Raw genomic sequence first — 24,809 nt, forward strand, 5'->3', positions numbered from 1 at the left:
GGCTAATCTAAGATTACAAGGATTTACTCCTATATTTTATAGGTTTAGATCTTACCTTTAGGTCTTTGACTCATTTTGAGTTAATTTTTGTATCTGATGCAAGCCTTTTTGGATTTGATTTTTCACATGAGATGGGGAAGAAGATAAGGTGTATTTGGAGAATATTGGTATATCCAGAACTCCTTTCCTACTTCCACCAATCCTAGTGCCTGGTATTTTTTATGTAGTCTGTGATTGCTGGACAGAAAGAAAGTGAGTGAGATCACTGGATAACTAGTTTCAGCGTTTTCTGGGTGGAGATTTCAAAATTTACAAGTAAGCTCTTGGCTCTAATGTGCTCCTTAGAATACAGAAAGCTTCAAAGAGATTTGTGTTTCTCTGTTGGAAGATAGCACATTTAACAGAAAATTTAATTCTTGTAAGTAGGTAACCTCTTTTTGGGTTCTGGCAGATTTCAGGTTTCTTTATCCTGAGTGTTCTTATAAGGGTGGGAGAGGGAGATATGGGTTGAAGGTATTAGGATTATGGTTCAGAAGGGGGCATAATATTTTTCTTCCTCCAGGTTCTCAGCTGTTGCGGGAGTTGAAAAAGATGGACGACAAAGCCCTTTTGGTGGAAGTACAGCTTTTAGAAAGCAAAACGTACCATGCCCTCAGCAACTTGCCGAAAGCCCGAGCTGCCTTAACCTCTGCTCGAACCACAGCAAATGCCATCTACTGCCCCCCTAAATTGCAGGCCACATTGGATATGCAGTCAGGTAATGCCTGTAGCTACTCATGGGGTGTTTTCTTAGAACTCACCTTATTTCATAGGTGGGAGGAATATGGGGGGTTGGGGCTGGGAATAAAATCGGCTGATTTGGCTTGAGCCTTCTTCAGAGAAACCAACTAGAAGGTTTTCTCTAACTAGCTTCTTCTATTAACTTGCTATTAACTGCCTAAAATATATTAATAACATGTTTATCCATGGTTGCCCAGACAACCTGATTTTTAGATCCAAGACTATAGAGAGCTCTCACTTAGGTTTAAAAAGCTCCCTTAATTTCTTTCTTTGTCACTACTCGGGCTGGTGGCAGCTCTTTCTAACGTTGATTAGCCCGAGTCTGTTGTCACTTGGAGATCTTTGTAAAGCATGTTGGACTTTTCCAAGTGGCCTCAGAACAGGGCTAAGACAAGACACCCCCACTCCCGAATTTCAGTTGAGTTTAGTGTAGCTTTCTGATGGAGTGTGTGAATGTTGGGGCTGGGAGGCCATGGGCAGTAGAATACTTGAAGTCAGCAGCTTTTATTGGTTATACTTTATTATCACTGAAGGAGCACTGGAATTAAAGGCAGAAAACTAGTTTAAGTCCTTACCTCTCTGTAGTTCTAATTTCCATGTCTGTAAAAGAGAGATAATACCTGCCCTACTTGCCTCTTGAGTATTTTGAGTATCAAATGGCATGTTTTGTCATTCAGAGGTTAAGAGCAATAGCTCTAGAAACCGACTTTCCTAGGTTGACATTTTAGTTCTGCCAAATTCTAGTTAGGTAATTTATCAAAGATAGGGTAAGTTACTTAATTTATCTGTAACTCATCTGTAAATTGTACCTCTTCATAGGATTATGGTGGGGATTAAATTGATGAATGTGAAGTTTTTATCATATTACCCTAGCCTTGTCCAGTTCTTGGCACTTTCTTTAAATCCCTGCTCTTTTTTTTCTTTTTTTTTTAATATATTTTTTATTGATTTTTTACAGAGAGGAAGAGAGAGGGATAGAGAGTTAGAAACATCGATGAGAGAGAATCATAGATCAGCTGCCTCCTGCACACCCCCTACTGGGGATGTTCCTGCAACCAAGGTTACATGCTCTTGACCAGAATCGAACCCGGGACCTTTCAGTTTTCAGGCCGACTCTCTATCCACTGAGCCATATGGGTTTCAGCAATCCCTGCTCTTTTATTATGCTTTTCCTTCATGGTTAAGACCTGAACTTGCATCTGATTTCTCAGAGGAATTGGAGGCCATTTTTATATAAACTCGCTTCTTTTCTCTCTCCAGAATTTGTTACTCTCCATTTGTAGCCTCCATCAAGAATGATCCTTCTACTTGTCCTTTTGTTCCATTCTAAATCTGTAGTCTCTTCTACATGTGTATCTGCATCTTAGGCTTTGAACCACCCCAGCTGAAAAAGCACAGTTCTCTCTCCTTTTTAAGTTGCTGTCTTCTCCTTTTCTTGGCAAGCTTCTTGAAAGTGTTGAAAGACTATCCTTATTTTCTTATCTCTCTTGACTCCTCTGATGGGGGATTTTGACCCTGTTAAATACTCTAGATTTCTTTTTCTTTCTTCCTTTTTTCCTCTTTTTTTTGGTTAATCCTCACCCAAGGATATTTTTTCTATTGATTTTTAGAAAGAGAGTGAAAGGGATGGGAGGAGGGTGAAAGGAGGAATAGAGAAAGAAAGAAAGAGAGAGAGAGAGAGATGCATTTATGTGAGATACATTGATTGTTTGCTTTCTAAACATGCCCCAACCGGGGCCAGGGAATCAAACTTGCAACCCAGGTGTGTGCCCTTGACTGGAAATTGAACCCGCAACCCTTTACTGTAGGGGTGTCGAACTCAATCAGAGAAGGGGCGAAAATCTAAAATCCAGCCTAAATCGCGGGCGAAATGGTTTACTGAACAGTCATAAACTGACAATATCATAAACTGACAGCGGAGTGCAGTGATGACAGCGCGGTGCGGGCCACATTGCAAGGCCTGGCGGGCTGGATTTGGCCCGCGGGCCTTGTGTTTGACACATGTGCTTTAGTGCATAAGCCCACACTCCAATCGCTGAGCCACTTGGCCAGGGCTAGGCTTCTTTGATATCACTGTCTTTTTGGTTCTCCTCCCTTGACTAATTATCCTTGCTGAGTTCCTCAGTGTTGTTTTCTCAGTTCTTTTCTCTTCTTGTTCTCCCTGTTTCCTCTCTAACCCCATGTTTTTCCCGGATTTTAGTTGATATATAACACTAACAATCCCCTCATCTAAATCTCCAGTAACTTCCTCCTAAATTCCATATCCAGATTTTCAGCTTCATAATGGACATACATATTATATTTCAATCTCAGCATGTTAAAAACTAAAATTATTTAACCCTTCAACTGTTCTTTTCTGCCTCTCCTATGTTAGTGAGTGGCATCATCATTGACTTAGTTGCTCAAACTGTTGTCTTTGGAGTAATTTCGACCCCTTCCTCTCCTTCACCCCTCATGCTCAGACTCAGTTGCCAGATAAGGTTGAGTCTGTCTCCACATCAGCCTTTCCTTTTCCATCTCTGCTATCACTGCTCTAATTGATGCCTAGACCACTGAGTTTTTTACTGATCTAACTTCCCTAGTCACTTTCCTTAGTCCATCTTTCTTACTCGTCCAAAGTCATTTTTCTGAAACACAAATCTGATCATGCAACTTCTTTGTTTAAAATTTTCCAGTAGTTCTCTGTAATCTCCAGGCTTAATTATACTTAACCAAAGGAAGGCATCTGCCCTGGTCAGGTGGCTCAGTTGATTGGAGTGTTGTCCCGTACACCAGGTTGTGGGCTCACTCCCCCTTTCCTCTCTCTAAAATCAGTGAACTGTATTCTCGGGTGAGGATTAAAAAAAAGGAAAGCATCCTTCTCATTATCACCTTTGGTTTTCATTCCTATTCATCAAATTACTTCATGTGCTGCTTCTTCTGGGCCTTTATATATTTTGTCAACTCTGCTTCAAAATTCCCCTTTTCATCTTGTCCCCTTGGCAAACTCCTATGCATCCTTCTAGATCCAGCTCAGATGTCTTCTCTATAAACCCTCTCCAGTAAGTCTTCTTTTCTTCACACTTCCCTATGTTTTTGTTTGTTTGTTTGTTTGTTTGTTTTTGTGACCTTTCCCACTGTGAGACTGAGCTCCTTGAGGACCTCATTTGTATTTATTTCCTCCAGAGCGTGGCACATGGGAAGCTCTCATTAATATTTGTGTTGAATGAGTGACAGTCTAGTTCTTTTTAAAATATATTTTATTGATTTTTTACAGAGAGGAAGGGGGGGAGAGAGAGAGAGAGAGAGAGAGAGAGAGAGAGAGAGAGAGAGAGAGAGTTAGAAACATTGATGAGAGAGAAACATTGACCAGCTGCCTCCTGCCCCCCCCCCCCCCCCACGGGTATGTGCCCGCAACCAATGTACATGCCCTTGACTGGAATCGAACCTGGGACCCTTCAGTCTGCAGACCGACGCTCTATCCACTGAACCAAACCGGTTTTGGCCAGTCTAGTTCTTTTTAAACAGTACACCCACACCAACCATGATGCTCATAATCCTAATGTGGCCCCTATTTACTAATGTGTTTGGGAAAACCGTATACCATCTTGGGGTAGGGGCACATTTTACTTTTTTTTCCTGACTAATTTTAGTTTGGGTCTGATCTGTTCCTCTCTAGCTCTGCACTGGGAGGTATGGGAAAATGGAGATTTGTCTTACTTAGTTTTAGCAGGGTTAATAGTTTGTTGGGCATTCTTTAGGGAGTTCTCCTTGGCCCCAGAGAAGGGTGGGTTTTCTGTGTTTAAAGTAGTAGAAGGAGGATCTGATTCCTTTAGCCTCAGAGGGGAAGGCTGTTTGGGTAGGGTCAAGTGCTGGGGGAGTTCCCAGCTGGGGTGCCAGACTCACAGGTATGGAATAGGTAGGTTAGAAGGGTGCTGAAACATTGATATCTTGGGGACATAAGTCAGTAGTTTCATCTTTTTACTCCAGCGTGCTGAATACTTTCTACTACAGTCGTCTGCAAACTGCGGCTCATGAGCCACATGTGGCTCTTTGGCCCCTTGAGTGTGGCTCTTCCACAAAATACCATGTGCAGGTGCGCACCTACAGTGCGATTGAAACTTTGTGGCTCATGCACAGAAGTCGGTTTTCGGCTCTCCAAAGAAATTTCAGTCCTTGTACTGTTGATATTTGGCTCTGTTAACTAATGAGTTTGCCAACCACTGTTCTACTACATGTACCTTGATTTGAAGAATGTTGGAAAGCCCTGTGGTAAACAATGGATGGGACTGAGGCAGAGTTAGAACTAATATGTAGATAGACTCTCAGGACTTAGGTGCTCCCAAGCTAAAAAGAACTCATTTTCATATTATGTCAGATAAATACTGCTTAACTGTGCCTGTAAGCCCATGGATTTGGCATAATGTGAAATCTATGTCCTGTTGCAACTCACAACTGGGGTAAAGGACATCCATAAATGAGAAATAGTTCAAATGAGGATATAAGAGAATGGATTTTTTTCTCCCCCATGAAAGCTGCTTACATATAAAAATATCAAGCTTAGAAAAGCTATCTTAATGAACTGGTTAATATTATTAAAATTAGTCATTCAGGGATGTTTGGGTCAACTTCCTGACTTATGAAAGTGATGTAATGAAGGGTGTCCTTTTCCTAGTGGCTGCAAAAAGATACGATGGCATGCAGTAAGGGTGAGAAGCATGGAGAAGACGTTACAGTATGCAGGCTTTAGGATCTTCCTCGAGTTGGGTCTTGACTCCTTTAGAATTTATATTAGCAAGATGGCATTGAACTGGGAAGTCAGAGGAAGACATGGGTTCTAATCCAGCTTTGCCACTAGCTGATAATGACTTTGGACAGGTCCTTTATCCTTTCCTGACCCCAGGAATAAGTGGATGGGGTTGGGATAGATTTCTGAGGCCCTTCCCAGCTCTGATCTTGTATGGTTCTCATGTGGTTCTTCCACCTTCCTTTTCAATGCTTAGGTATTATTCACGCAGCAGAGGAGAAGGACTGGAAAACTGCATACTCATATTTCTATGAGGCATTTGAGGGTTATGACTCCATTGATAGCCCCAAGGCCATCACCTCTCTGAAGTACATGTTGTTGTGCAAAATCATGCTCAACAGGTAGGTGCACATTAACTCTGGGATATGAGAATTTAAAAATAAATTTTATTGATTTTACACAGAGAGGAATTGAGAGGGATAGTTAGAAACGTTGATGAGAAAGAAACATCGACCAGCTGCCTCCTGCACACCCCCCACTGGGGATGTGCCCCCAACCAATGTACATGCCCTTAACCGGAATCGAACTCGGGACCTTTCAGTCCCCAGGCCGACGCTCTATCCACTGATCCAAACCGGCTTCGGCAGAATTCAGATTTTTAACTAAGTTTTCTCTGTGCCAGAGATGGCTTGGCAGGGACTGGGACTGCTGGAAGTAGATGGGAAACCTCCTTGGAGTATCCTGCAGTTATTCTGTCCAAAGAGTAATAATTGGACAGAGGGCCAGAAAATAACTTACAAACAGGGGGTAGATTAAGGAAGAGGTTAGGGAGAAGTTTGAAAAAGGGGTCAAGAGGAAGTATGACAGATGTTTATAAAGAATAATACATAATTCATCCACATTTTGGGGTAGTAAATGAGATAACTCACTGGGGTTCTTTTTCGATCTTTATTTTATAAAGATATTTTTATTGATTTCAGAGAGGAGGGGAGGAGAGAGAAATAAAAACATAAACAATGAATTCAGAGTGGCTTCTGCAATGTGAGGGGCATATGGGGTTCGGGGTGGGGCTCATTCTCCATAGAATTCTGAGAAAAAGAAATTTGCCTAAGCCTATACTTACAGCATAATATCCTGGAGCTATTGACCAAGTATGTTTTTTTTTTTTTTTTTTTTTTTTTTTAGCCCAGAAGATGTCCAGGCTCTTGTGAGCGGGAAACTTGCACTGCGGTATGCAGGGAGGCAGGTAGGGAACACCATGACTGCAGTTCTGATTTCTACTTACTTGAGGCCAGCATATTGTGTCAGACATGATGTTTGGTGAGACTAGTGCTCTTCAAGTCTCCATTCTACATTTTTACCCTCTTCCCCAACCCCTGTCCCTTAAGCCTATTCAGTATATTTCTTATACTGTTAAATTTGTGATCTAAAAAGTCAGAGTTTTGTGCTCTTTTGGACATCAGATGGTTTGAAGGACTTATAGGAGTGAGTTTTAGCATTTGTATTGAGTTAAGTTGTATTTAGCTTTGACCAGGAAATTTATCTGAGCCTGACTTGCAAATTTGACAGGTGCAGAATATGGAATCTTGAATTCTCCTAGTTGAGCCCATTAAGGCCTGGTGCACATACATGTGCTTTAAGAAGATCAGATTGCTTGGTGCAGAAACTAGGTTTTGATGACTCACCTGAGTGCTTCTCATATTAGCACCTTGCACTCATGTCCCGAGTTTTGGATGTGGTGCTAGAAGAGTTCTTTTTTCCTAAAAAATATACTGATTTCAGAGAGGAAGGGAGCGGGAGAGATAGAAACATCAATGATGAGAGAGAATCATTCATTGATCAGCTGCCTCCTGCACACCCTCTACTGGGTATCGAGCCTGCAACCCCTGCATGTGCCCTGATTGGCAATTGAACCGTGATCTCCTGGTTCATGGGTCGGCGCTTAACCACTAAGCCACACTGGCTGGGCCAGTAGCTCTTTTTGTAATATTATACCTTTTGTGCCTAAATAGCTGTAACACCTGTGTAAAGATGACGTCTCAGATATCTTCACCATCTCTTCTTTGTATTTTGTTTAAATGTCATTACTAAAGTAAAAGTAATCTTTGTAGATTCAGGTGCATTTGTCTCCAAACAACAGGCACATGGCTCTCTCACTGTGTCTTTAGAGGAATGGCCACAAGATGGTTTCTTCCTTCTCCACAAGTGGCCCTGATTGGCTTTTTATCAGAAAAAGTTTCAGATCAGCTTCTAACTTCGACCAAAAGAATACTGGTTATTGCTGAAGTGAATACTGGTTATTATCTAGAAGTAGAGTTGAGGAAATGGGCCAAGAGAGATCAGGTGTCCAGAACAAGGTCAGGTAACTAACTGGTAGTGGTGGAGCCAGACTTTGAACTTGGGTTATCTTGGCTCTAAGTTCCAGGCTTTTCTCATTAGGACATTTCTTCTGTCTCTAGGACAAATGCTGAGAACACTTTGCACCATCTTTTAAAAATATATTTTTATTGATTTTTAGCGAGATGAGTGGGGGAGGGAGGGATAGAGAGAGGGAAAGATGGAGGGAAGGGAGGGGGAGAGAGACAGACAGACAGACAGACAGACATTGATCTACTGCCTCGGGTTGAGCCTGCAGTCCAAGCATGTGACTGGACCGGGAATTGAACTGGCAACCTCCTGGTTCATGGGATGACACCCAACCAACTGAGCCACAGGAATCGAGCCTTTGCTCTGTTTTTGAAGTCTGCTGTATAAGACACACCATCCTTATTTAAGTACATTTAACCGGTACAGGAGGAGCTCCTGGTCCTGGGTACCTTGATGACAGCTTTTGAGCAGGAGTCAGACCGTTCTCCTAAAGAGATTAATGTTGTAGATTTCTTCTGGGTTAGAAGGTGCCCTGAACCATTGATTGTACCTTCATCACTCTGGGGTTTTAATGTGCAGTGTAATATGTAAAAATCGTGATGCCTCAACCCTAATGAAAATAGACTTTGGTCTGCACACCAATAAACCTAGCTGAATGAATCTTCATGAAACACAGGTCTTATCAGGTGGGAAGGAAGGAATCAGGGATGTTACAGGGATAGGGAGTCTTGGAAAGAAATCAGTTCTCTGGTCATTTTCCCTTTTAACTTGTCATCTTCGGAGAATGCTGTGTCAGGGTTTATTTTAGGGGGGCGGGAACTTGCTGTTTTCTAGTATTTTTAATTTATCTCAGATCTCAAAGGGAAACTGGTTGGCACACAGTGGTATTCTTTTTGTTTCCCTTCCTGGTTTCCCCAGGGCGTTTATTTGGGCAGCCCAGGGGACAGGGAGGCCCTACAGGTAAAAGGTGTTGGAGCCCTGGCTGATTTGGTTCAGTGGTTGCAGCATCGAAGGGTCTTGGGTTCGATTCCTGATCAAGAGCACATTCTGATCAAGAGCACATACCCTCCCTTCATTCCATTCTTTCTAAAAATCCATGGAAAAAATATCCTCAGGTGAGGATCAACAAAACAGAACAAAAAATGTGTTGGGCCTTTTGGTGGTGAAGTGCTAGTACTGGTGATGAAGGACCTATTGGGGCAGCAGGAACTTGATCTTGGAACTTGGTCCTGTAACTGCTTGACTGCCATGCCAGTTGGTGGCATTTGTTGGCTGAGATTTCCTCCACCTTTATGATCTGGATTGAGTGGGTGCAGGCATGGTGCCGGGCCCCCATGTCTCAGCCTTCGGGGAACAGGAGGGGCCAGGTGAATGTGCACTAGGGTCTCTGGGTGGTCCCCAAAATTCCATCAGGTGCCTGCTTTGGGGACTCCAGTCTCTGGCCACCATGAGTGTAGAACCTTCCGATGATTTACTTTGCAGGTACAGCCACAGTTCCCTCAGGGGTCTCATTGTAGCTTTTCTTCTCAGGCCTCAAGAACAGTTGTGGGCCTGTAACCAGTTGTTGGGATGCAGCATACTGCTTATGAAACTTGTTGTGGGATGTGGGTTGTGCAGAACAGATCGCTTTCACTATTTTTCTCTTTCTTCTTAGACAGAAGCATTAAAATGTGTGGCCCAGGCTAGCAAGAACAGGTCACTCGCAGATTTTGAGAAGGTAAGCATGGTGTTGGGTTGGTAGGGAACAGGTGGAAGAGAGGGGCATTTAAGCACTTTTTAAAAAACATACACTATTTTAAAATAATTATCATTTCATAAGAAGTTGCAAAGATAGTACAAAATTATTCCATAGTGGAGGCCTGGTGCACAGATTCAGGCACTGGCAGGGTCTCGTGGCCTTGCCTGCGGGGATCAGTGGATCTCTGCGCCTTTGCAGCCTGGCCTTTCCCCACCATCTTGTCAGGCTCCAGCCCACTGTCTTAGTCAAGCCTGCACTGGGTGTGCTCCTGCTCATCCCAGCCCTGCTGTGCCTGCTACCCAGGGGGAGTGCCCGAGAGGGAGAGCCCGAGGGAGAGCCTGAGGGAGAGGCCCGTGAGCCTTTGGTCTGGTGTCAGCCGAGCAGCACTCCTGCTGTGGGAGCGCACTGACCACCAGGGGGCAGCTCCTGCGTTGAGTGTCTGCCCCCGGGTAGTCAGCGTGCATCATAGCAACCAGCTAGTCATTCGGTTACTTAGGTTTTTATATATATAGATACTACTAACCAGTTTTCCTCAGTGGTTACATTTTATAATATATATTTTCATTGGTTTCAGAGAGGGAGAGAGAGAAACATCAGTGATGAGAGAGAACCATTTATCGATTCCCTCCTGCATGCCCCTACTGGGGATTGAGGCCACAACTTGGGCATGTGCCCTGACTGGGAATTGAACTTTGACCTCCAGGTTCATAGGTTGATGCTCAACCACTGAGTCACACCAGCAGGGTATTTAGTTCTTTACTTTGTATGATTTCTTTCCTTCCCTTAACACTTTATAGCAAGCTGACACGAGCTAGGATACTCAGATTATTACTAAAGGTCAATAAATCACAGATATGAATGCAGTCTACATCCTTTAATCCCAAAGTTTAGGATGCTTGATAGAACACTTCTGTTAGGGTTCCTTGGAAAAAAGGCCTATGAGCAGATATCTGAAACACCAGGGCTAACCCAATGTTTAATTAGGAAGGCGCTAACTGCAGGGCTGTACTGTGTTGATTGATGTTCCTTGAAGAATTCCAAGAGCTAGTTCTGGAATTCATCATTTTCTATTACTTAACCTGAGAGTTCTTTTTTCCCCATGGAGTTCCTATTTGTTCTGTGGATATACATGTTAGGGACTATTGTGTGTGTAGAATTTGGCTTACAAACTGAGCCACTCTTGGGGTTTACATGATTTGAGCTTTCAGACAAAGATGGTGCCTGGGGTGGCTCCATCTTTAAAAAATTTTTTTTTTTAATCCTTTAATTCTTGCCGAAACCGGTTTGGCTCAATGGATAGAGCGTCGGCTTGGAGATTGAAGGGTCCCGGGTTCGATTCCGGTCAAGGGCATGTACCTTGGTTGCAGGCATATCTCCAGTAGGGGGTGTGCAAGAGGCAGCTGATCGATGACTCTCTCTCATCGATGTTTCTAACTCTCTATCTCTCTCTCTCCCTTCCTCTCTGTACAAAATCAATTAAAAAAAAAAAAAAAATATATATATATATATATATATATATATATATATATATATTAATATAAATCCTTTAATTCTTGATGTTCCTTTTCTTCTGCCATAACTGTTCTTTTATCCCCACCAATCCTCCAGAACTGCAGTCAACCATGCAATTGCAAGGGCCAGCATACTACTTAGGAAGCTAGGCATAGTATGACTTTCAAGTGCAACTCTGTGCCAATCTTTTGGCAGGCCCTGACAGATTACCGGGCAGAGCTTCGGGATGACCCAATCATCAACACCCACTTGGCCAAGTTGTATGATAACTTACTGGAACAGAATCTGATCCGAGTCATTGAGCCTTTTTCCCGAGTACAGGTAAGAACCCTCCTGGGGACTCGAGCCCCTCTCTGGCTAGGCATTCCCATGGCAGCCCCTCCTTCCCCACACCTGTCCACAACAGGAACTCACTTCAAGGATGTGCCTGGTGAGCAGAGACCACCAAGAGATTGGGACTCTTTTTTTAAAGAAATTTTATCTATTGATTTTTGAGAAAGAAAGAATAGTATCTACTTGTTCCACTTATGCATTCGCTGGTTGATTCTTTTATGTGCCCTGACCGGGAATTGAACCTGCAACCTTGGCATATTGGGACGACACTGTAACAACCTGGCCAGGGCCTGGGACTCTCGATGGAACAAGAATCCAGGAGAGGGATGCTGAGGGCAGAGGTGGTTGAGATGCCACTGCCTGTACTCAGTGCAGTCTCCTCGCTTTTGTAGTGAGCACCATGTGGTGAATGTTTTCTGAGTGTGTGGGATAGGGGTGTGTTTATTGTCTGTGATGAAGGCAGATGGGAGACCTAAGCGTGGCTCAAGGGAATTTGGTCCTATGGACACTCAGCAACCCCCACCCCCACCCCCTATATGAGAGACAGAGGTAAAACTTGCAGTGTTGGTGTCTCTCTTCCTTTCCTTTTAGATTGAACACATATCTAGCCTCATCAAACTCTCCAAGGTAAGGAGTCCTGAGCTTGTCTTGGGGTAGGGATGGGGAAGGGGTTTGTGGGGGCTGGCAGTACACTCAGTGGGCCTTGTTGGAAGGTTCCCAAGCTCCTCAGTGGGGCATGGGACCATGGGCTCAGAGCTGGAGTTGCCTTGTTGCTGTTTTGTCTCAGTCCATCTTCCCTAAGTTCCTTTTATACAAGTCTTTCATGTCGGTGTGATCTCTGACTAGTGCAAATTGGTTCCTTTAATCAAGTGCTTTGATTTTAGGCCGATGTGGAAAGGAAATTATCACAGATGATCCTTGACAAGAAATTCCATGGTGAGTAACACTCATATAGGCAGGGGGGCTGGTGGTGGGGATGAAATGGTTGAAGAGGCATCATGTTCTTGTTTATCTAGAAAGAAGATAATTTCATTGTTTTATTTGGTAGTTCCCGGGGATCCTTGCCCCTCATCCTCCTGGGGAGAGAGTGCATAGTAAACATGCCTAAGTGGAGCCGGGAGGTGGGTTCTGCTTCCTCTCCTTTCTGGAGAAATGAGGCAGCCGGGGAGCGGGTGTGTCGGAAATGCTGTGTCTAAGCCCATCTCTTACCTCTCTTCCATGGTTGCCCTTGTGTTTCCTGCAGGGATCTTGGACCAGGGGGAGGGTGTTTTGATTATTTTCGATGAACCCCCAGTAGATAAAACTTATGAAGCTGCTCTGGAAACAATTCAGAACATGAGTAAAGTAGTGGATTCTCTCTACAACAAAGCCAAGAAACTGACATAGGTGAGTGCTGGCTCCGGGACCGGCGGCAGCTCTGTCCTCTGCCTGTCGAGACTGAAAGCCCGCGGTGGCTCTTGGCCCCGGATTGACACTGCTCTGTCTTCTCTTACAGAGTTGGATCTGTAGCGGTCCTTTGGCGAGTGTGTGTGGCGGGAGAGTGAAACCTTTGGGGAAAATGCTAGGAGATTCTTTTTTCTTTTTGTTCTACTTTTCGCTCGGAAAGTTTTTAAATCCTCATTTGGTGCATCTGTATTCCAGCTGATAGGTGTGCCAGTTTTCATGTAATCTTTACTGGCCCAACTTGGGAGTGGGGACATTGCTTACAAAAAAAAGAAAAAGAAAAAAAAGATTATTCTAAATAAAAGGAAAAGGCTTACACTACCTAAAGCTGTGCTCTCTGCCTCCTGGGAGAGGGCTGCCAAGCCAGGCGCTCCGCCAGCCACCGGGCTCCCAATCCACCCGCTGGCGGCACCTCTCCTCTTCAGAATTGGGTGTTTGCCTGACCATCAAAGCAACGACTTTTTATTCTGTTTGTACTGAACCAAAACAAACAACTGTGTATAGACTGCTATTTTCTTTGAAATGAGGCATTTTGGTGTTCTTTCCCCTGTCATACGGCTGTCCACCCACCTTCCCTCCACAAAGGCTCCAGCAGACTGGCTGAAGGTCCTGCCACCGCCCCAGCAGCAGCAGCAGCAGCTCCGCTCGGACCTGGGAAGGACAGGGGACGAGGCCAGGAGCTAGTGTCCACCACGGCCACACGGGAGCATGTGGGCCCTCGCGGGGCCTGCTGTGCATGTGGCTCTTTTTAACACAGTAAACTAGATTAGACGTCAGTGTTTTAATTGCCCCTCTCCTCTGCTCTCTCTCTCCCTTCTCTCTCCCCTCTCTCAGCCAGGAGACCATCACGTGTCTCCTCTTCCTCCTTCCCCCTCGGGAAGGCGGGCTGTCCGACATCCATCAGCTTCTCCCCTGTCCTACTCCTCTCCTGCTGGCCGATGGATGTATTCCGTTTTAAACAGTGAACATCGGAAATGAGACTATGGGGTGTGTTTATTTTTATTTTTGTTGGGTTTTTGAGCAACCTCATGTGCCCTTCCCAGGAAGCCTCTTTCCTTTCTCTTAGACCTGGAAAGCGGGGGGAGGGGAGCCTGGGTACCGCATGCTTTGTCTGGCGAGGTCACACAGTGGATGCCACTGGCAGGTGAGCTTCGCGCCTTGGGTGCTCAGCTCCCTCTTCCTCCTCAGCTCTTGTCTTCTTCCTCCCTCTCCTTCCTGCTGGCCTCCTTTTGTCTTTCTTTCCCTTTCTCAGATGATCCTTCCAGGTTTTCGTAATAAATTTATATTTTGTAAAAGGATTTTGTTGTACCAGGTTTTGCATCCTCACTGAATCTGACTGGCTCTTATTTTCCTCTCCAAAATCAGGTTTTTATTCTCAACATCTCTCCCCATCATGTCCAGTCACTGTTTTGGTTTTGGCACCATCAATATCAAATGTACAAACGGTTCTTGCTAACCAACACCAGGTATATCTGATGTTCAGATGAGTTCCAATAAAAACAATTTTTTTTTCAAAAGTGTCTTTTCTTGAGTGCTGGAGGGCTCCCGGCGAATGCAGGCAGCTCTGTGGAGCCCTCTGACTGGCCACAGGTGCACTGGCTCCGCTGCTTCCTGGGAGCCCCGTAGACGGGTGCTGCGCTGAGGGCTCTGGGTAAGGGAGTTCGTCTATGAGGCCTGAAATGGGGAATGGTGCTCAGGTACCTGTTTTCCAAGGCACGGGGACACGGGGTTGGGTGTGTATATGTAATATCCTCTGAGCCTACTTCCTCTGCCTGATGCGGATGGCGTTTCCGTGGTGGGTAACTGGTTTGAAGGTTCTATGAAGTCATGGAAATGCAAGTGCCCGGAGAGGCCTGACACTCGTGGTTTTGTTTCCATTTGGAATTTTCAAGAGCGGTGATTGTCTCTCACACTCAGACCGGGGATGGTCCTGAGGGCTTGGGCCCTGGGAGGGAGGGGAGCTCTAGCTGCCAACTCCGCTTCTGTGTGAGCAGTGGCTCTGCTCAGTTTTTAGTGTTGTGTCTCTAGTTTTACTTGCAGGAAGAGTTTTGCTTCAATAAAGAACTTTAAAAAGATCCCAAAGGTATCTTCAGAGCTGGAACATAGGGGAGGGTTTCCCATGCCTCGGGGCAGCCCCGACTGGCAGCAGCCTGTCACCTGCCCCCTTTGCAGGTCGCGTCAAGGGACCACGTGCCACGTGGCTGTGGAGCTCCTGAAACGGGGCTGGTCTGAGTTGCGATGCACTCACTGCACATGTAAATCAAGCCTGGCTTTGAAGACGTAGCATGAAAAGAATGTAAAATAGCTCAACCTTTTTATATGCTGGAATATTTTGAGCATTATTGGGTAAATAAAATATATTATTAAAATTCACCCGTTTCTTTCTACTCTTTTAATATGGCTATTAGAAAATGACCTATGTGGCTTGCATTTGTGGCTTGCGTTACATTTGTGTGTGGACAGTGCTGCTCTAGACTCGGCACTGCTTCCCATCCAGCCTCAAATCAGCTGCATCTCGGCACAGTTGAGAGGGTGGACTGGGCCCGCTCGCTCACCTGGGACCCTTCCCGGCACCAGTCTTCCTGGTGCCAGGCTTGCTTGTGTGAATGAGATCTGATGGTGCTGGGAGCAAAAGCTGAGTGAGGCCTGACTCCAGCAGGCGATGCCGGTTATGTAACCTGTGCTGCCCAGAAGGGCCGCTAGGGGCTGCTGTGAGATCCCTGGAAGAACAAAGCACTTCCTCAGGGGTAGCCGGCTTTATTCGGAGCCTCTGGAAGCCAGCCGGCTAGGTCCTTGGCCTCCCTAGGGGCGATACGAGAAAGGGGCATGTGGAGGGCAGGGACTCTCCTGTGATACCCGGCAGCCCAGCTCAGCGGTGCAGATGCCAAGCAGGCCGGCCCCGCGGCAGGGCCGCTAGAGATAGGCTATAGGACAGATGGGCTGATGGATGGGGGTGGGATTTGGAGATCTTCCCTGCAGTTCTCTGGAAGAAAGCTCTGCATCATTCAGCTGCGTCTGCCATTTCTGGCAGATTACTGCCCTTCCTTCCTTACCTCGCGGTTGGAGCGGTGACAGAAGCGTGGTGGTGGTGGTGGGTTGAGTGAGCAGCGGAGCGGTGTGCCTTGAGGGAGGCAGAGCTTGACTGGACGGGCTCCGGGCAGCCTCTCCCCTCGGTCACAAGAGCAGGTGGGCTGGCGACACTACCCCATTCATGCTGTGCCTGCTGCAAATATGACTGTCTTTGACAAGTGGGAGGAGGCTGGGGTCATACTGCCAGGGGCTCTTTTTGAAGGTGCTGGACAAAGGCAAAAGAACGGAGTGTGGCCAGGCTGGAAATGGGCCAGGCAAATGCATGCATTCTTCCTTGGTTTGGAAAAGGGAGTGTGTGGGAGCTCGGTACTGCCACGATTAACTGGAATCGCTAGAATTAAATCTGTAGAGACAGGTAACAGGGTGGATTCTGATGGGTCTGAGGGGGGTTACAGCCTTATAATTCTGGCATCTTCTGGGAAACGAGAACCATTTAACCTTTGCTTCACACCGGAATCTGAGGGGGACCTGACATACAGAAAAGGCAGTGTGGACGTGGGCCACCTCGGTTTCTTCCTGAGGGTGGAGGTGACGAGGCTGGTCCAGCTTCGGGTGAGTCACTGGGGAGAGTCAGTGCCAGAGGACCGGAAGCTTGTCTGAGAGCTTCTGACTATAGAAGAGGGTTGAAGAGACTTCCATTGGAAAAGCAGGTGGGAGTTGTGCACTGGGACATTCAGAGGGAGGGGCACACTGAGCTATGGGCCTGCCTTCAGACTGAGCTAAGCTGGCAGCTTCCGTGGATGTCTCTGAAGGGCTGTGGGAGAAGTAGCCCTCGGCACACAGCAAGGCATTTTCTGCGGTAGAGTCGTCATGCTCCGTAAGCATTCAATTGCCACTATTGAGAGAGGTCTCTGGGTAGCACATAGCGAATTCCAGCCCTTTCTGATGCGGCATTGTTCTAAGGATGCCAGATTTCTGTCCTGCTTAAGGCAGTCCTTAGGGCTGGCGCAGGTGGACAGCCTGGTGTGCTGGCCATCAGGGAACTGGATATCCTCCTTTCTGTACGGCCACTTCCCCATCACTGGGTCCAGAGGTGGTAATTTGAATAAGATATGTTTCCCAGGTTTGTGGTCAAATCTAAATCAGTCTCCAGAACCAAACTATAAGAGCAACAAAGAAAGGATCTGGATTCTTGCCTGTGAAGGTAACAGTTCTTATTAGAACCAGAATTTCATTCAGGATTGAATTTTTTTACCTTCACCAAATCTTCAGATTATGCTCAGAGGCTGGTCGGAGAAGTAGCTGCTTCTGTTTTTACTGTGAGAGATAAGGAGGCGGGGAAATTCGAGGTCACATATGTGATGGGCTTAGTATTGGCTCATCTTTGGGGCAAGGGCCAAGCCAGCGGCCTCGGGGACCTGTCACAGGTGTGGTGTGGAACAGCCTGGAGCTGCCTCCACCTCAGCCCGGATTTCTAAAAAGACCCGCTCGGGCCGTGAGCATGTACCTGGGGTGACCGAACAGAGGCCCCGAAGGGAAGGAAATAAAAGCAGCGGGCAGTCCGCTTGAGATGCGCGTGGCACTCAGGCGGCCTCTGCCATGGCTCTGCGTTCCTCCCACATCCTTTCCCGGGGAAGGAGGGTGTTACATGGAAGGAGGGAGCTCGGGGCCCCGGCCTCCGGGGACGGCTTCTCGTGCGGCTCGGGTGGCGGCCTCCCTCCGCCAGGGCAGGCCCCAGGTCGCCAGGGCGGAGACGAGGCGGGGAGCGTCCCCAAGGCCCGCAGCTGCCGGCGCCGCGGCGGGAACAAAGGCAGCACGTGTCTGGGCGGCGCGGCGGGCGGGTCCGTCCTCGCCCCACCCCGTCCGCCCCGCCCGCCGCTCCCCCGGCCGAGCTCGGCTGCGCGGGGCGCCGGGACTCAGGCGGCCGCCGCTGCTGTTGCTGCTAGAACGGCGGGCGGCGCGGGGCGGGCGGGAGCTGTGCGGGAGGGGACGCCCCCGGGGCTGGCGGTAACGGCGCTGCGAGTCGCGCCGCCGCCGAGTCCGCGTCCTCGCCGGGCGCGGTGAGCGGAGGCGCCTCGGGTTCGCGGCCGCGGCCCCGCCGGCCCCGCGCGCCGCTGGTGCTGAGGACGCGGCGGCGGCTCCCGGGCAACACCGGCCCCACCGCGCCGGCGCGGGAGCGCGCGCTCTCGAGGGGAGACGGCGGAGGCGCGCGGGCCGGCGCGGAGCGGGCGCGCGGCGGCGAGGAGGGCGGGGCCGCGGCTGCAGAACCTTGGACAGAAGCTCCGGAGCCGCCGCCGCCGAGCGCGAGCCCCGCCGAGCCCCGCCGGGCGCAGCGCCGGGACCGACCGCGGCGCGCAGTGCGGAGGGCGCGGAGCGAGGAGCCGCCGCCCGCGGGTAAGCCTGCGCTCCGCCCGGGGGCCGGGGCCGAGGCTGCGCGCGGGGTCGAGGCGGGGTCCCCTCCCGCGGCGGCATCTGGAGCGCGGGGCCGCGGCGGGCGGGGTGCCGCAGTGGAGGCGGCCGGGCTGCGGCGCGGGCGGGGCCGCGGGGCCGCGGGAGGCTGTGGTGGAGCCGGGGGTCGGGAGCCGCGAGGCAGGGGCGGCGGAGCGCCGGGTGCTGAGAACCATCTTGTTTTCCACGCAGATCCATCCGCAGGGCAGCTGCGCCCCCGGGAGCGCCCCCGCCTCCTCCCCGGGGCGCGGTGAGCTGATCCCCCGCGGCCGGCGGTCCGGGCGCGCGGCGGCGGAACCATGGGCACCGTGCTGTCCCTGTCCCCCAGCTACCGCAAGGCCACGCTGTTCGAGGATGGCGCGGCCACGGTGGGCCACTACACGGCCGTGCAGAACAGCAAGAACGCCAAGGACAAGAGCCTGAAGCGGCACTCCCTCATCTCCGTGCTGCCCTGGAAGAGGATCGTGGCCGTGTCGGCCAAGAAGAACAACTCCAAGAAGGTGCAGCCCAACGGCAACTACCAGAACAACATCACGCACCTCAACAATGAGAACCTGAAGAAGTCGCTGTCGTGTGCCAACCTGTCCACCTTCGCGCAGCCCCCGCCGGCCCAGCCGCCCGCGCCCCCCGCCAGCCAGCTCTCGGGCTCGCAGACCGGGCTCTCCTCCTCCTCCTCCGTCAAGAAGGCCCCGCACCCCCCTGCCATCACCTCCGCGGGGACCCCCAAGCGGGTCATCGTCCAGGCGTCCACCAGCGAGCTGCTGCGCTGCCTGGGCGAGTTCCTGTGCCGCCGGTGCTACCGCCTCAAGCACCTGTCCCCCACGGACCCCGTGCTCTGGCTGCGCAGCGTGGACCGCTCGCTGCTCCTGCAGGGCTGGCAGGACCAGGGCTTCATCACGCCGGCCAACGTGGTCTTCCTCTACATGCTCTGCAGGGACGTCATCTCCTCCGAGGTGGGCTCGGACCACGAGCTCCAGGCCGTGCTGCTCACCTGCCTGTACCTCTCCTACTCCTACATGGGCAACGAGATCTCCTACCCGCTCAAGCCCTTCCTGGTGGAGAGCTGCAAGGAGGCCTTCTGGGACCGCTGCCTCTCCGTCATCAACCTCATGAGCGCCAAGATGCTGCAGATCAACGCCGACCCGCACTACTTCACGCAGGTGTTCTCCGACCTGAAGAACGAGAGCGGCCAGGAGGACAAGAAGCGGCTGCTCCTCGGCCTGGACCGGTGAGCCTCGGGGCGTGCACGCACCGCGCCTCCAGGATTCAATCCCGTTTTTAAAAGATTTATTATTAAACACGTCAGATTTTATGTACAGTGTGTGTCTAGCAAAGCCACCGAGGGCCGGTCCCGGCCCACCGTCGTCAGCCCCGCCGGGAACTCTGGGCGCCTTGGAGCTCCTGCTGGACCCTGTGCAAAACCCGGAAGAAGATGTATTCAGAGCCACCCGGGTCCCCGGCCTCCGACTTTGGGGGGATTCCAAGGACTGACTTGCCTCTGTCGCCTGCGCCCTTGCGGGACCTGGGCAGGTGAGGCTGGCGGTGGCTGGAGAGCGGCCTCTGGCCCGCCGACCCAGGGAGCATCTGGCGCCTCTAAGTTGGGGGGCCCTTTTCTGGCTCCTGTTTTGGGTGGTCCGTTCTCCCAGAGGCCCCTGGGGCAGCCATCCTGACGGAGCCGCACGTGGGGTTGTGAGGCAAGCTGTGTGCCTCTTCTGTCTCGGAGAAGCCAGCCCGGTGCAAAGGTTGTGTCCCGTGGTTTGGCCGTGCACAACCCTCGTTCGCTCTTTTTCTTTTTTAGGGAGAAGGGCTTTCTTTGCTTTCGTGGAGACACGGAGCTTGCTCCTCAGCGCCCCCTTGTCCCCTGCTCCCGGCCATGCAGGCAGCATTGGTTCACGAGCCAGTTGACTCATGAGATTCTTGGATTTTGGGTCCCAGCTCACGAGGCGGGTGGCGCTGGGGCCACTCCTTTCCCGGGTGAGCGTCTCACGTGGGTCATGCCGCTTAGTCACCCCGCGGCGGAGGCCGGGACGGCTGCCGGTGCCCAGGCCGCCCGCCCGCCTCCGGGCAGGTGGGGTGCCAGGCCGAGACCAAGCCAGAGCCCCCCTGAGGGCTGAGGCCTCTGCTTGCCGGTGCACAGGCCATTCTGCAGAGCTGGGGCCTGGGGGCTGGTCACGGTGTGCTCCCACCCCCCACTCCCACCCCTTTTCCTTTGAGGCTGTTCCCAGGCGGTTCGGTTTCTCCTGAAGACGGAGCCGGGCCCCGCAGGGCCCGGGGAGACAGCTGGATCTCAGAGACAATGACAGGCCGGGGTAGCACTCGCGGTTGCTTTGTGCGCCTGCCGACTCTACAGCCGATGGCTCGCAGCTGCTGCTGGCTTTGGCTCCCACGTGCGTGGCTGTGAAACACACAGGCTATGTACTTAATCCGTTTTCTTTCTAATTCTCCCAGATTGGTGGCTTGGGACTGGGGAGAGGACCAAGAGAAGGGACCGAGTCTTCCTGCATGGCCCGTCACCCTGGCTTTGGGGAACAAAGAGCAGTGTGGAGGCTCCAGAGAATTCGCTCTTCCCAGCGCCTCAGGGAGCGCTGGAATGGGGGAGAGGGTGGTGGTGGGGGGGGGGGCGGGCGAGGCTCGTGTCCCATAGGACTAGGTCCCAGGTGGCTGCCATCTCAGCACAAGCACTACTGAAAATCCCGTTAAAGAGAGCAAGCTGTGAAATTGAGGTCCGGCCTTCAGAGCCCGCGGCCCCGGCCAGCCCTCCGAGGGCAGATCCATCCGCAGGGCAGCATTGGCCCCAGCTGCGCCCGAGGCCCACGCCCGGCCCAGCCGTCCCTCCGGGGCCTCGGGAGGAGCTGATGCTGCGGCCGCAGGCACAGGCCTCCCTGCAACGCTTAGGGACCTCTCTTCTCCGCCGGAGGTGTCGCCGGCCTTTCTGCGCAGACCCTGCTGCCACGTGTGAGCTGAGGTAGGCGGCCCGGGGCACGGAAGAGGGTGGTTCGATGCCGCGTCTCCAGAAGGAGGGGCCGTGTTTGCCGTTGCTCTTTGGGCCGGCCGCTGGCCGGACCCGGCCTGAGACTGTCACACCCACAGGATCCCCGTTCTGCCCGTTTCCTTCTCTCTCTCCGTATTTATTTATTTTGACGTTCTGGAGGAGGCGCGGAGCCCAGGAGCGGCTGGGGACTAAGGACATGACTCTGGCTCCCTCCGTGCGAACGCCTGGCGCCCTCCTCCCTCCGCACTGGCCATCAGTATTGTGTAAAGGAACCGGTACACGCGAGTGTGCAAGCAGTGAGCCCGTTTGACATGCTGACATGCTGCTATGAAGACTACTTTTAGAACAACATAAAAACAAAAACAAAAAAAACAGAAAAAAAAACTAACCGACAAAAAAAAAAAAAACAACCACCACCACCACCCCCCCTTTATTCTTTCATTGTTGCTTTTACAGTGATATTGTGCATGCCGACCAGGAGCATTTTTGTGTCTTAAGAAAAAATAATCTTAGAGCAGATGGCTGTGAAATTTACACCCGTGCACAGAACAAGTCACAGGGATAACGGTTCAGGATTTGGTTTTTTCTCTTTCTCTTGTAAAGCTCTGAAGGGTTGATATATTCTTTCCATGCAGTTATTAGGGGTTAGTTGCGTTTCAACAGTTGTTACACTTGCAATGAAAAGAAAAACGTGCCATTTTTTTTTCCCACTCGGAATCTTTTCATAGCTGTATATTTGAAACTGCTAATTACGCGACGTGCGATGTATGTTGGTTTGTTTTTTTTAGTGCAATTTTCTTCTGTAGCTATCCTTTGACCAAACTGTGGGTATTGTTGATATTAATTTATATTTGTCTCATTCTGTATGTATGTGTAGTGTGTTTGTAAGTATGTGTGGTTTATAACCTGACAAGGTCATGAAGCTCAGTTTGGCTGTAATTTAATTCCCCTCCCCTTATTTTTATTTATTTTTGTACCGTGCTGATGAAATAAAATGCACTGACCATCCATTACAGAGACCTCTTTCGTGAGCACATCAGTCATGAGCAGGCCAGGCGGCTTTTTATAAACGATTCCTGCACTCGGAATATAATTGGATTTGTGTTGTGGGGGAGGGAGGGAGGGGCGGGGCGGCGGGAGACGGGAGGGGCCGGGTTAGGGGAGAAGCTTAACCAGCCGAGCACGTGGCCGGTAAGGTGATTAGAAGGAAGCACAGGTTAAGTCCATTCGGGTGCAGCTGCTGAGTGGGGCCGGAGCAGCTCCCTTGGCTTGGTCAGGCCCAGGCCCGGCCTGGGGACCGCTGGCTGCGTGGTCCTGCAGGGGCCCAGGTGTGGAGCTTGGCTCCAAGGCTGCAGCCCCTTGTGTTGTGGGCCTGGCTCTGTTCAGCACCCACTCCCTGCCCAGAGGCACCCAGGCCAGCGGGAGGAGTGGTGTCCATGTGGCCCAGCCTTGGGACTTCCCATGAGCCCGAAATTGTGCCGGGGTGAGTCCCCTCTGCTTGGACAGGCACACCTCGGAGGTACTGTGGTTCGGTCCCAGACCACCATCCATCAAGGGAGCGTTGCAATAAAGCGAGCCGTCATCTTTTTGCTGGTGGAGGGTCTTGCCTCCCGTTAGTTAAAAATGCAGCATCTGCCAAGACCGGTTTGGCTCGGTGGAGCGTCGGTCTGCAGACTGAGGGGTCCCGGGTTCAATTCCGGTCAAGGGCATGTGCCTTGGTTGCGGGCACATCCCCAGTGGGGGTTGTGCGAGAGGCAGCTGGTCGATGTTACTCTCTCATCGACGTTTCTGGTTCTCTATCTCTCTCCCTTCCTCTCTGTGAAAAATCAATAAAATATATTAAAAAAAAAAAATGCAGCATCTGCTGAAACTGGTTTGGCTCAGCGGACAGAGCATTGGCCTTCGGACTGAAGGGTCCCGGGTTCGATTCTGGTCAAGGGCATGTACCTTGATTATGGGCACATCCCCAGTGGGGGGTGTGCAGGAGACAGCTGGTTGATGATTCTCTCTCATTGATGTTTCTGACTCTATCCCTCTCTCTTCCTCTCTGTAAAAAAATCAATAAAATATATTTTTAAAAAATGCAGCATCTGTGAGCACGATAAAGCATGCACAATAAAACGAGGGAGGCCTGTGTTGCCAGAGGCAATAAAACGAGAGATGCCTGTGTTGTCAGTGGTCTCTGTCCACTCATGCTCCCAGCCCAAGCCTCCCACGGGGACCAGGGGGTGGGCCCGTCCTGTCCAGGCCCTGCCTGCGCCTGTGGTTTGCAGCTGCCCCTGGGCACCAGGAAGGCTGTTCTGCTCAGGTTGCAACTTGGGGGGGGTGTCAGCCTCGTGGTGAGGGCCACTGGCTTTCCCGAGTGCGTCCCCCGTGGCCTGCACCGTGAGTTCTTTTCTGTGATGACGGGGTGGCCTCCTGTGGCTGCAGGGCCTGCAGCTGCCCCTACACTAAGAAGTCCTGGTTTCTCTCACCTGTCGTCCTGCCACCCCAGCCAGCCAGCCTGGGACCCCTCCCCAGGCTGCAGCCTTAAGAACCCGAGCCTTTCCTGCATCAATGTGTGCTTCCGTTTCAGTAAAAATACACTGATTGCATTGAAGGAAATCAAAAGCATTGAACTTGGAGTCAGCCATCAGGCCTCAAAATGGCGCAAGAAAGTGGATTGAACTCCACTGCCTTCTCCCCATTACTTATTTCCGCTGCTTTCTTCTCACCATGATATATATATATATATATATATATATATATATATATATATATATCCCCCCATTGAGTGGCCAGATTATTATGATCTTTGAATGCATAATAATCTGGCCACTCTGTGTGTGTATATACATATACATACACACACACACACACACACACACACACACACACACACACACTCATACTAGACGGGGGGTGTTCCTCAGCCCAGCCTGCACCCTCTCCAATCTGGCACCCCTCGAAGGATGTCCTATGCTGGTTTACAGGGATCAGGCCTAGACCAGCAGTTGGACATCCCTTTCACAATCCTGAACTGCTGGCTCCAGCCACTCACCTGCCTGCCTGCCTACCTGCCTGATTGCCCCTAACCACTCTGCCTGCTGGCCTGCTCCTCCACAACTGCCCCCCCCCCCCAGCCTGATCACCCCTAGTTCCCCCTGTGCTGGCCTGCTCACCCCCACCTTCCCTCCCCACTGGCCTGCTCACCCCCAACTCCCTGCCTCCCCTAACCCCCACCTCGCTGACATGCTCACTTCAAACTGCCCCCTCCACTGTCCCAATGACCGCCACTGACAGCCTGCTCATCCCCAAAGGCCCCTGCTGTTCCATCCTGGCCTGATCACCTCCAAGATCCCAGCCCCTCCTTTTTTTCTTTCTTTTTTTTCATGCCTCCTTGAGTGGAGGCCAGGGCCAGCTGGAATCAAGTATCCAGGATTTAGTTATCTCCTATAATT

At 50.4% G+C, this 24,809-nt stretch overlaps 2 protein-coding genes and 1 long non-coding RNA gene across 3 annotated transcripts in view; all 3 read left to right on the top strand.

Moving 5' to 3' along the window:
• PSMD11 (proteasome 26S subunit, non-ATPase 11) overlaps positions 1 to 14,416 on the top strand; it is a 33,548-nt gene extending 19,132 nt beyond the window's left edge. Inside the window, exons 6-14 of the mRNA XM_084862770.1 lie at positions 563 to 757; positions 5,763 to 5,907; positions 6,692 to 6,752; positions 9,528 to 9,590; positions 11,319 to 11,444; positions 12,048 to 12,083; positions 12,341 to 12,392; positions 12,700 to 12,842; positions 12,952 to 14,416. Coding sequence (XP_084718896.1) covers positions 563 to 757; positions 5,763 to 5,907; positions 6,692 to 6,752; positions 9,528 to 9,590; positions 11,319 to 11,444; positions 12,048 to 12,083; positions 12,341 to 12,392; positions 12,700 to 12,842 — 821 coding nt within the window. The 3' untranslated portion in view covers positions 12,952 to 14,416. The remainder of the gene's footprint in view (positions 1 to 562; positions 758 to 5,762; positions 5,908 to 6,691; positions 6,753 to 9,527; positions 9,591 to 11,318; positions 11,445 to 12,047; positions 12,084 to 12,340; positions 12,393 to 12,699; positions 12,843 to 12,951) is intronic.
• Positions 14,417 to 17,931: 3,515 nt separating this feature from the next.
• Positions 17,932 to 19,759, top strand: CDK5R1 (cyclin dependent kinase 5 regulatory subunit 1). The gene is made up of 2 exons (XM_084863127.1): positions 17,932 to 18,323; positions 18,570 to 19,759. The coding sequence occupies exon 2, from the start codon at positions 18,677 to 18,679 to the stop codon at positions 19,607 to 19,609; it is 933 nt and encodes a 310-aa protein (XP_084719253.1). The 5' UTR covers positions 17,932 to 18,323; positions 18,570 to 18,676; the 3' UTR covers positions 19,610 to 19,759.
• Positions 19,760 to 19,772: 13 nt separating this feature from the next.
• LOC311611216 lies at positions 19,773 to 22,379 on the top strand. Its single transcript, XR_014793090.1, has 2 exons — positions 19,773 to 19,907; positions 20,176 to 22,379. It is a non-coding gene; the product is annotated as an uncharacterized lncRNA (long non-coding RNA).
• The last annotated feature ends 2,430 nt before the right edge of the window (positions 22,380 to 24,809 follow it).

This window comes from Pipistrellus hanaki (assembly GCF_964339955.1).
Source record: "Pipistrellus hanaki genome assembly, chromosome: 16".
Lineage (NCBI taxonomy): Eukaryota > Metazoa > Chordata > Mammalia > Chiroptera > Vespertilionidae > Pipistrellus > Pipistrellus hanaki.